At 38.5% G+C, this 12,464-nt stretch overlaps 1 protein-coding gene across 1 annotated transcript in view; it reads left to right on the top strand.

Moving 5' to 3' along the window:
- SHPK (sedoheptulokinase) overlaps positions 1-12,219 on the top strand; it is a 151,869-nt gene extending 139,650 nt beyond the window's left edge. The window contains exon 7 of the mRNA XM_053706096.1: positions 7,457-12,219. Within this exon, the coding sequence (XP_053562071.1) occupies positions 7,457-7,854 (398 nt within the window). The 3' untranslated portion in view covers positions 7,855-12,219. The remainder of the gene's footprint in view (positions 1-7,456) is intronic.
- The last annotated feature ends 245 nt before the right edge of the window (positions 12,220-12,464 follow it).

Raw genomic sequence — 12,464 nt, 5'->3', positions numbered from 1 at the left:
GAATCAGAACATGCCATCTAATTCTCCCCAAGTGTCACAACCTTTAACGCCCACGCAAGCGACGCCAAGTACTTCTAGTGCGTCTACTTCTTTTACTTTGCAAGATATGGCTGCAGTTATGTCTACTACCCTTACAGAGGTATTATCTAAACTGCCAGGTTTGCAGGGTAAACGTCATAGGTCAGATATTAATGTAAATACTGAACCCTCTGATGCCTTAGTGGCTTTTTCCGATGCACCCTCACAATGCTCTGATTTGGGGGTTAGGGATTTTATGTCTGAGGGAGAACTTTCAGAGTCAGGAAATGCATTACCTCAGACAGATTCGGATGTCATGCCTTTTAAATTCAAATTATAACACCTCCGCATGTTGCTCTGGGAGGTTTTTGCAACTCTGAATGATTGTGACCCTATCACAATTCCCCCAGAAAAATTGAGTAAAATGGACAGATATTTAGAAGTACCTACTTACACGTACTTTTTTCCGGTTCCTAAGAGAATTTCGGAAATTGTTAAGAGGGAATGGGATAGACCAGGTATACCGTTTTCTCCCCCTCCTAACTTTAAGAAAATGTTTCCTATATCTGACACCATGCGGGACTTCTGGCAATTGGTCCCTAAGGTGGAGGGAGCTATATCTACTCTAGCTAAGCGTACAACTATACCCATTGAGGACGGTTGTGCTTTTAAAGACCCTATGGATAAAAAATTAGAGGGCCTTCTAAAGAAACTATTTGTTCACCAGGGTTTTCTCTTACAGCCTATAGCTTGCATGGTTCCAGTAACTACTGCAGCTGCCTTTTGGTTTGACTCCCTGGAAGAGTCTCTGAAGGTAGAGACACCTTTAGAGGACATTTTAGACAGAATTAAGGCTCTTAAGTTAGCCAATTCATTTATGACTGATGCTGCTTTTCAAATTGCAAAATTAGCAGCGAAAAACGCAGGCTTTGCCATTATGGCGCGCAGAGCGTTATGGCTAAAGTCATGGTCGGCTGACGTATCGTCTAAATCTAAGCTTTTATCTATTCCCTTCAAGGGTAAGACCCTATTCGGGCCTGAGCTGAAGGAAATAATCTCTGACATTACTGGAGGTAAGGGTCACGCCTTACCTCAGGACAAGTCCCTCAAGATGAGGGGTAAACAAAATATTTTTCGTTCCTTTCGAAATTTTAAAGAAGTATCCTCTGCTTCCTCTTCCTCCACTAAGCAGGAAGGGAACTTTGCTCAATCCAAGTCGGTCTGGAGACCTAACCAGGCCTGGAATAAAGGTAAACAAGCCAAAAAGCCCGCTGCTGCTACCAAGACAGCATGAAGGGGCAGCCCCCGATCCAGGACCGGATCTAGTAGGGGGCAGACTCTCATTCTTTGCTCAGGCTTAGGCAAGGGATGTAAAGGATCCCTGGGCATTGGAAATTGTGACCCAGGGGTACCAGTTGGAATTAAAGGATTTTCTCCCAAGGGGGAGATTTCATCTTTCACGATTGTCTGTAGACCAGACAAAAAGAAAGGCGTTCGTATGCTGTGTAAAATACCTCTACACCATGGGTGTAATTTGTCCAGTTACAGATCTGGAACAGGGGCAGGGGTTCTATTCAAATCTATTCGTGGTTCCCAAAAAAGAGGGAACCTTCAGACCAATTTTAGATCTCAAATGTCTAAACAAGTTTCTCAGAGTCCCATCGTTTAAGATGGAGACCATTCGTACAGTTTTGCCAATGATCCAGGAGGGTCAATACATGACCACGGTGGACCTGAAGGATGCATATCTTCACATTCCTATCCACAAGGATCATCATCAATTCCTGCGATTTGCATTTCTGGACAAACATTATCAGTTCCCTTTGGGTTGGCCACGGCTCCCAGGATCTTCACAAAGGTTCTGGGGTCTCTTCTAGCGGTTCTCAGACCACGAGGCATAGCGGTGGCGCCCTATCTGGACGATATCTTGATCCAGGCTTCAACTTATCATCTGTCCAAATCTCACACGGACATAGTGTTGTCATTTCTAAGAACTCACGGTTGGAAAGTGAATGTAGAAAAGAGTTCTCTAGTTCCACAGACAAGAGTTCCATTCCTGGGAACTCTGATAGACTCGGTAAACATGAAAATATTTCTGACAGAAGTCAGAAAATCAAAGATTCTAAATACTTGCCAGGCTCTGCAGTCCATCCATCGGCCATCAGTAGCTCAGTGTATGGAAGTCATCGGACTAATGGTAGCAGCAATGGATATCATCCCGTTTGCTCGCTTCCATCTCAGACCACTACAACTGTGCATGCTCAGTCAGTGGAAAAGGGATTATGCAAATTTATCTCCTTAGATAAATCTGGACCAAGAGACCAGAGACTCTCTTCGGTGCTGGTTGTCACAGGACCATCTGTCCCAAGGGATGCGCTTCCGCAGGCCATCTTGGGTAATAGTAACGACAGACGCCAGCCTCTTGGGCTGGGGTGCAGTCTGGAATTCCCTGAAGGCTCAGGGTGTGTGGACTCTCTCAGGGTGGAGTCTCAATTGCCAATCAATATTCTGGAATTTAGAGCGATATTCAATGCGCTACTGGCGTGGCCTCAGTTGGCTTCGGCCAAATTCATAAGATTCCAGTCGGACAATATCACGACTGTGGCATATATCAATCATCAGGGGGGAACAAGGAGTTCTCTAGCGATGATAGAAGTATCAAAAATAATCCGATGGGCGGAGACTCACTCTTGCCATCTGTCTGCGATCTATATGCCAGGAGTAGAGAACTGGGAAGCGGATTTTCTAAGTCGTCAGACTTTTCATCCGGGGGAGTGGGAACTCCATCCGGAGATGTTTGCAGCCTTGATTCATCAATGGGGCACACCGGAATTGGATCTGATGGCATCTCGACAGAATGCCAAACTTCCACGTTACGGGTCCAGGTCAAGGGATCCCCAGGCTGTACTGATAGATGCTCTAGCAGTACCTTGGTCGTTCAACCTGGCTTATGTTTTTCCACCATTTCCTCTCCTTCCTCGTGTGATTGCAGAATCAAACAGGAGAGGGCTTCAATAATTCTAATAGCGCCTGCGTGGCCACGCAGCACCTGGTATGCAGATCTAGTGGACATGTCGTCTCTGCCACCGTGGAGACTGCCATTGAGAAAGGACCTTCTCATTTAAGGTCCGCTCCAACATCCAAATTTAACTTCTCTGCAGCTGACTGCTTGGAGATTGAACGCTTGATTTTATCTAAGCGGGGTTTCTCTGAGCCGGTCATTGATACCTTGATTCAGGCTCGCAAGCCGGTCACTAGAAAAATTTACCATAAGATATGGCGTAAATATCTTTATTGGTGCGAATCCAAGGGTACTCATGGGGTAAGATTAGGATTCCTAGGATTTTGTCTTTTCTCCAAGAAGGATTGGAGAAGGGATTATCAGCTAGTTCCTTGAAGGGACAAATTTCTGCTTTGTCAATTTTGCTTCACAAGCGTCTGGCAGATGTCCCAGATGTTCAGGCATTTTGTCAGGCTTTAATCAGAATTAAGCCTGTGTTTAAACCAATTGCTCCGCCATGGAGTTTGAATTTAGTTCTTAATGTTCTTCAAGGGCTTATGTTTGAACCCATGCATTCCATAGATCAGTGCTTTCCAAACTGTGTGTCGTGACACATTAGTGTGTCGGCGGCAGTGTGTAGGTGTGTCCCTGCTTCAGCACAAATTTTTTTGACATTTAATTTTTCTTTCAATTTTTTGGGGGTTTCCGACTTTCTGCCTGCCTGCTACGCCTATCACATGGTTGACACATGATTGATACCTAGTTGGTAACAGATCATCTTAACCTATTGGTGTAGCTCAGCAGGAACTGAAACTATTCCCATTGGCGGCTTTGATGGCACATTGGCTCCTGACTGCACGTGTAGTCTCCTCAATCGTCTGGTGACTGCATGTGTAGTCAGTGAGTGGGACAGCTGCTTGATGATGAAATGCGAGTGTTCTTATCTAATATTCCACCAAATATTCAGAAACTGTGTTCATCCCATCAACCTCATACATCCCATTAAAATAGTAAGTAGCTATTGGTGTTTTTTAAACTTTTTTTTAATTCTTGCACATACATACTGTTACTTGTAAATACATTTTGTTTTTATATAATTTATGTATATTTCTGTATCTCAAACAAGTTTGTTTAACCTTCTGTTTGCTAGTACAACTGAATTACTGTGTCGCAAAATGATGTAGGTCTAATAAGTGTGTCACCAATATGAAAAGTTTGGAAAGCTCTGCCATAGATATTAAGCTGTTATCTTGGAAAGTTTTGTTTTTAGTAGCCATCTCTTCAGCTCGAAGAGTTTCTGAGCTTTCTGCATTGCAATGTGATTCCCCTTATCTTATATTCCATTCTGATAAGGTGGTTTTGCGGACTAAACCTGGATTTCTTCCTAAGGTTGTTTCAAACAAGAATATTAATCAGGAAATTGTGGTTCCTTCCTTGTGTCCTAATCCTTCCTCTAAGAAGGAACGTCTGTTGCATAACTTGGACGTGGTACGTTCTTTAAAATTGTATTTACAAGCGACCAAGGATTTCCGTCAAACATCTTCCCTATTTGTTGTTTATTCCGGGAAACGTAGGGGTCAAAAAGCTACGGCTACCTCTCTCTCTTTTTGGCTGAAAAGCATCATCCGCCTGGCATATGAGACTGCTGGACAGCAGCCTCCTGAAAAGATTACGGCTCATTCCACTAGAGCTGTGGCTTCCAAATGGGCTTTTAAAAACGATGCTTCTGTTGAACAGATTTGTAAGGCTGCGACTTGGTCCTCCCTTCATACATGTAAAATTTGATACTTTTGCTTCTTCTGAGGAGATTTTTGGGAGAAAGGTACTTCAAGCAGTGGTGCCTTCCGTTTAGGTTCCTGTCTTGTCCCTCCCTTTCATCCGTGTCCTAAAGCTTTGGTATTGGTATCCCACAAGTAGAGGATGAAAACCGTGGACTCGGTATATCTTGTACAAGAAAAGGAAATTTATGCTTACTTGATAAATTGATTTCTCTTACGATATACCGAGTCCACGGCCCACCCTGTCATTTAGGACAGGATTTATTTTTTTATAAACTTCAGTCACCTCTGCACCTTGTTAGTTTTTCCCTTTCTCTTCCTATACCTTCGGTGGAATGACTGGGGGGAGGAGTTAAGGGAGGAGCTATATAGCAGCTCTGCTGTGGAGCTCTTTGCCACTTCCTGTTAGCAGGAGGATTATATCCCACAAGTAAAGGATGAAAACCGTGGACTCTGTATATTGTAAAAGAAATAAATTTATCATGTAAGCATAAATTTCCTTTTTTTTGTTATTCTTTTTGCTTTGTTTTTTAAACCCTTGTGTAATGTTCACTCCTCTTAGTTTTTCTTGTTGTTTTAGCAGTTGGGAAATTGTAGATTTTTGGCACCATAGTTATCTCTTCCAGCTGAAGATGGCTTGTGTTAGGAGGCTGACTTTTTACTTTGTTAATAAAATTGTTTTTCTGAAAGTGACAGATCAGAATCAGAATACAATTATTACAGCAGCACTCTACAGCGAGACGTCACAATAAGTTACCGGCTGCTGCACACCCTTGACCTCTGTGATCTCAATCATCTTCTCTGTCATCTCTATGATCACTCCGGTGCGCCACTGTCCCAGTTAAGCGGCGGGATGACCCAAATAAGTGGAACAAATTGAAACTAAATAACTGGGGTCAACAAATCTGTTTAAAATGTAAGAGCCAGGCATATTTATAGCAGGCAGACAGGGGTATTTGTATAAAGATATATGGACAATGACCCAGAAATTAAGGAGCCAGAAGTAAAATTCCAGGAATTAGTGGCTTCTAGGCTCCTGGGTTTGTTGAGCTCTAATAAATAATGGAATCTTTTGCAAGTTAGTAATCCTAACATTTTAAATTTTATCAGCAACCCCAGATTTTATGAGATGTCCTATTCATATGAAAACAGTTTTAAAAGCTGGTGTTACTGATGATTTTTTTCTTTACTTTTCTTTTTTTCCCCAGATTATGTTAATTGCATAAATTATGTTTAAAGCTTGATAAATAATTTATTTACAGAAATTAAGCTTAGGCATTTAGAAGGAGAACTGTATGGGAACGTTAAGCTTCCCATCTGCAGTAGAATCTACACTTATATAAGGTTCTCTTATTTTATTGTTTTGCATTTCCTAAGGAATGCCTGACAACATGTACTATTTACTTATATATCATGTCCCTTTAAATACTAGAATATCATGGTCTTCTGTTACACATTTACTATCCCTTTTACGGGTTATGTTTTAGCGTATATATAGTATAGTATATACATGGTATATATAATGATGTTTTCAAAGCATAGTTAAGTCTGAGAATAATATGCAGATTGTTTAAATGATATTACTTGTTTAAATATTGAAGAAATAAGTGTACAGCTTAATCTCCATAAAGCAATGTGTTTCATCATGTTCCCTAGGTTTAAGATCAGTTATCTCTTCTGCTGAGGCCAGTTAGGGAAAGCTATATATTTGCTACTGGAGTAACAATATCATAATGTTTGATATACCTTTTTTTTTTTTTCAAAGCTTTATTAAGTATCAATTAACAACAAATACTGTTGACTTAATAATTTGAGAATATAAACAAGGTAGTATACCGAACATTGAGTAGTACCAGATATATAGTAGTAGATATTTCAAAGTAACATTATTGGTGTTGACACGGTTATCACAAAGTGGGGCACGTATGATGGCGTAAGTTACCATAAATGATAAACAAAGTGCATAAAAAGTAGAAGGGAGCGAAAAATAGGTAAACAGGTTAGGGTGCGAGAGAAAGGGAGATGGGAGGGGTAGTTAGGTTCCTGGTATGTGAGTAAAATATTTTATTGAGTAAGAATGGTATGTGGTTACAACACAACTATAGGGAGCCAGTTAGGTTTATATTTAACCTCCCATTCTGACCATATGAGTTCGAACAAGTCAATATTACCCAAGGTGAAGAAGATGTTCCTTTCCATTTAGTTAATAAAAGCTATTATGTCTAGGACCGAGGTCCAGTTCGGGGGAGCTTCTCTTTTCCAAGCCCTAGCAATTGATAGCTTAGTTGCTGTCAGCAGGTAGATGCAGAGATAGCTTTGGTGTTTGGGTAGAGAGTGTATACCTATGTGTAAGAGTGCAGTTGCTGGAGTTTTTGGTATGTGGATACCTAATCTGGTTAAGGTATTAAAACTCAAAATTCCATAATGTAAGCTTAGGGCAGCTTCACCATATGTGTGGAGGATCCCCTCCAGCAATTTGGTGAAGGGCTGATATTTAATTGAAATAATCTAGTAGGTATATAGAACCAGTTTGATGTGCATTTTATATACCATTTAATGATATATGCTCTATAAAATTGTGTATTGTTTTGTGTCTTGAATGTGTTAACTTAAATTAAGGTATATTTAACATGCATTTGACTTTTGTTTTGTTTTGCAGGAATTGATGATGTTTCTGAATTCAGTATATATTCCAAGGTTATTAAAGCGGCTTTGTCCCAAAAAGAAACCAGTCTTACAGTGCATCCCACATTGTTTGGTGAGAGACATATACCTGAGAGCCTGGCTTCTGTGACAAACATCTCAGCTGCTCACCTTTCATTGGGTCATGTAACCAGAGCACTGTGTCATGGAATCATCGAAAACTTGCATTCTATGTTACCTTCTCAGCGACTAGAGGAATCTGGTGTTAAGAGGATTATAGGTAGTGGGAGTGCACTTGCCAGGAATGATGTGTTAAAACAAGAAGTGGAGAAAGTATTTCCATTTCCTGTACTTTATGGAAAGGATGTTGATTCAGCAGTAGGTGCTGCTATGATAATGTTAAATCCACAGTAATGCCGTATTATTGCATTTGAATTTAAAATGTGTATTACACTGGAGATGGTTTACCTCTAGGGTGAATTGCAAAATCTGTATTTCTTTCATAAGGTGGTGAGAGTCCATGAGCCATTACTCCTGCTATTTAACTCCTGGCTGCTAGGTGGAGGCAAATATACCCAACATTCCACAAGCTTTTAATCCCTCTCATCTCTCTACTATCTGAGACCTATGTGAGACTCTTTCTTCCCCTCAGCAACCCTGTATTTACGTAGGGGAGAACATTAGAGTATTTAGGCAATGAATGTAAGTTCTCCTTTGGGAATTTATCACTAGCCTACCACAGATGTTGAGGGGAATGGTCCCTCCTGTTGGATTAGTCTGCCACTGTTGTCTCAGGGACTTGTCTTGTCTCTTAGCCTCCTCTTGATGGCAATGGCTTGCTGTTCTATTCTTTGTGATATCCTCTGCTGTTGCTGACACCGTACTGGATGGGCTCTCTACTGGTAGCTGTCTTTTCTGCAGCTGTAAGCATAGTTGAATAGGCACATCTAAGGTAAGTGCAGACATTACATTGCCCATAGGCTATTAGTAGGTACACCAATTTTGAGGGACATCATAGCCAGGGGACACATATCTCATATACAGACATTTCTACATGTGTAGGTTACTTATTATATTAGTCTAGTATTTATTTATATTGAAGATTTGTATCCTTTTCCTTTTTTTTTTTTTTTTTTCTTTGCACTCTCATATATTTTTTTAGCTCACATGGCTTTTTTATTTCTATCAGACGTTCCCTTTGTTAGCTTCTGTTTTAGAGCTTTGGGGAATTTTTTCTAAGGTAGATATGAAAATTACTGCTTTACCATATGATTTATTATTCTCATTGAGGATAGATAATTCTATGGACCCTATGGTTAAAAATGTGTTTTCTTTCCTTAGGTTCAGCATAGCTGAGGTCATTGCAGTCTATTCATTTTACTTTGTTATGAATATCTGTCTGTCTGATTTAATTTCAGATGTTTATGTTGTTGAAGATCTTTTGAATCTTCTAAACTCAGTACATTTCTTATTTGGTATAGTGATTCAGTGATTATTCATTTTAATGCTAAGTTATGACCTCTGCAGTCCACCCAGAAGAGCTCTGTAGCTCCTTTCATGGTCAGCAGACATGATCTTTTTCATAGACTTTATTTCTGTTTTTACTCAGTAAGGATTTCCTTTTCTCCTTTTTCACAAACTCTAGATTTTTCCAGAGCTGCTTGGAAGTCTAGTATCTTTTGGATTAAACAAGCTGCTTCTGTGGCGACTATACTTAGTTTCCACATTAGGGGACGCAAACAAATGATTGATATTGCAATGTTATATTAAGCAATGACATGTACAATGAAAAATGCAATTGACAAGTCAAGAATATTATCCTTATCTGTATGTTGTCACAGTCCATGGGTTCAGTCCCAAAATGAGTGGATCCAAAAATGCTGCGTGTGTTGAATCTCTCTCTGGTGCTGGCTGCTCCTTATAATATCTCCTCCAAACTGAATTCTGTGAACAAAAGATAACAAAAAGTGGGTGCCTCCTAGTGTAACTCTGTGATGTCATGAATGGAATACACAATTCTTATAGAAGAACCATACTCACAAAGGTGGTAGCACCCAATTGTGCTGAGTGAAACAGACTAGGGTATCTCAGTGTCCCAGCTCACTGGCCCCTGGAACAGGATAATGCTCCTCTTTGTGGCTACTTGTTGTAGCTCAGGACATAACAAACTCAGGATTCCAGTACAGTGATCTAAAACTTTAATAAAATCTCAACAATAAAAACTGAGGGTGCAACAACAACCCTAAGTATCTAAAGCTATGTTTTAAAACAGTTGCAGCATGTTTCTCAGCTACACTAGCTGTTTCATCAATCATCTCCCAATAGGAGAATCAATTTTCAGAAAATTATTTCTCAGTTATAATTTTTATTTCTGAGGGACTTTGTTGACTGTAGCATTCAACTTCTCTTATGGATCAATGCAGATCCAAGTTCAAACAGCTTGTTCTTTCTTCCATTATTTGTTCTATGTATGAAGTCTTGGGTGAGTTGTTTCACCATTTGATGTCACTTTGCTAGTTCTATATCAGCTTAGCTTGCTATTCTCTTAGTACAGGGTTCACAAGTCTGTTTTCTTAGTAATCGTTTTGGACTCCTCTTTAAAACAGTCTTTGTTCTAGTTATTTATTCTCTATTCCAATTTTCAGGAAGGGTTTTTAAATAGTCTTTTTGGAAAAAAAATTCTACTGACACCAGTTACCTTTATCTTCGCACTTTGTGCAATCTTCTTTCTTCTCAGACTTGTTTTTTTCAAGTCGGTCAAGATCACTGCTGTGGCACAGAGGATTCTTTAGTTTCCTTATCAATAATGGAAGTCACTTAAAGTTGACTTGAACTGAGTTCTGTATCCTTCTAAGTTTTACATACTAGGAATTAATTTTGTGTGGATGATTGCTTCATCTGAGAGAAGGGTTTCTCCTTCAAAGTGTTATATACCAGTTTGTGTATCCATGACTCTGTTTCACTTTTAGACCTCTATGGTCTTTGTTTAATCCTCTCGATTCCAGATACTGTGTCAAAACCAAAGTTATTTAATCTGTTTCTGTAGGTTTCTACATCTATTTGGTCTACATTTCATTTTTATTTCTTCATCTGCTATACCACTCATAGTTACCATCTAGCACTTTTTCTAATCAGTAATTCGGATTGCTTCAGCTTGATCACGCAGGACTGGTTATGCAGTCCTAAACTGAATTTTCAGTTTTTCCTTTTTGGTCTTTACCACTTAGTCAATATTTTTAATTTTTTTCTTTTTTATTAGGCTTTTCAATTTAATGGCCCAGATTGAACTATTGATTCATAGGTTTTTGATGATAGTTGAGACTTTTCTTCAGGCAAGGCAGCCTGTAACAATTAATTTTATCGCCAGTTTTGAATTTTATTTTTCTACCCTGCTGTGATAAACAATGTTTTACAAGTAATTCTTAGGATTTTCAGGAATTTTTCAATTTTACAAAATAATCTGCAAGTTTCTTATAAGGTTTCTGACATTCTGATCTTTGTTCTAGATCTAGTCAAAGTAAGTCTAATAGTTAAGACATTTTCTCTTACTGAGAACCTTATTGGTTTTAAATTTTTCTCATCTTTTGAATCTATGAATAGTTTAAACATTCTGCTTATTTTGAAAGTGATTGTTTCTTTTTTGCAATATACTGTATTCACCAGCACAGTGTCTGGTTTGTTTTTTGTGAGATTCCATATCTTATGTTCTATTAGGATAAGTTATTTCCTCTATATTATTTTTTGCATTCAGGTCATTGTTACTCACTTTCTTTTTCCCATTTCAATTTTTAAAGAGCATTTCATTTGTTCTCGTCCTACATAATATTTTAAAAATAATTTATCTTGGATTGTTGATGCTATGTAATATAGCTTTATGGGAAGCAGGACATTTTCTTCCAAAAATTTTGAAATTGTTTTCTACTAGGTTAATTCCGCCTTTTTAAAAATGAGACTACTGTTACAACTTGGTTGTCTTTACTAACTTTTCTTTTGGGATAGTTGTTCACAGGAAACTTCTACAGTCTTAGTGGCTGGTAAATAGGTGCCTGCCTTGATTTTTGTCCCACTTACCGTGAACTCCACAGCTTGGGTATTAGATCCCAGGATTAATGGCTCATGGACTCTCACCAGAAAACAAAACCCCACCCACTGTGAACTCCACAGCTTGGGTATTAGATCCCAGGATTAATGGCTCATTGACTCCCACCAGAAAACAAAATGTATGCTTACCTGATAAATTAATTTCTTTCATGGTGGTGAGAGTCCATAAGACCTGCACTTTTATATTTTTATATATTTGGCTACAGTTTTAGTATGCACCCTGCTTGTCCTTTCTTATTTCTTTGTGTTTCTCCTTTTCTCAGCTATATGTTAAACTGGGATACATGAGAGGTGACAAGGAATAAAAGGTTGTGAAATGTTAGATATCTTTGCCTCCTCCTAGTGGCCAGGAGTTGGTCTCTCACCACCATGAAAGAAATTAATTTATCACATAAGCATACATTTTGTTATTTTAATAGCAAACCAATTGGAGATAATCACCTATGTTCAGTGTTTGACATCTTGCAAAATAATATATTTAAAATTTAGATTAAACAATCAGAATTGTAATGGAACCTGATGAAACTAAGTTACTTGCTTTGTGCAATATCCTAGAAAAGATTAATGCAGTGCACAGTCAGAATTATTGAATATGCTTACTTGTCATACAGGCTAATATAATAATATAATTTACTGTTTAAATACCCTATCAATAAAATTGTATTTTATTAAGATTTATATGAGTAATTTTTTTTATTTATTTTTTGTCTAAATTTTTATAACTCTTGAATGGGTGTTTTATGTTATTATAAATTGAAACAAGTTATTTGTAATACAGAAAACAATGTTAAGCCTAATAATCTAATAAGGTTCAAGTAAATCATAAAGGTCCTAGGAAAATGAGGGGGACAACATAAATTACATGGACTCTTCTCCTTTATTTATAATGTTAAATCATCTGCATACACTTTTTTTTCCTCTTC

Source organism: Bombina bombina, chromosome 3 (assembly GCF_027579735.1).
Source record: "Bombina bombina isolate aBomBom1 chromosome 3, aBomBom1.pri, whole genome shotgun sequence".
Taxonomy (NCBI): Eukaryota; Metazoa; Chordata; class Amphibia; order Anura; family Bombinatoridae; genus Bombina; species Bombina bombina.
This window is presented reverse-complemented; position numbering and strand designations above follow the sequence as displayed.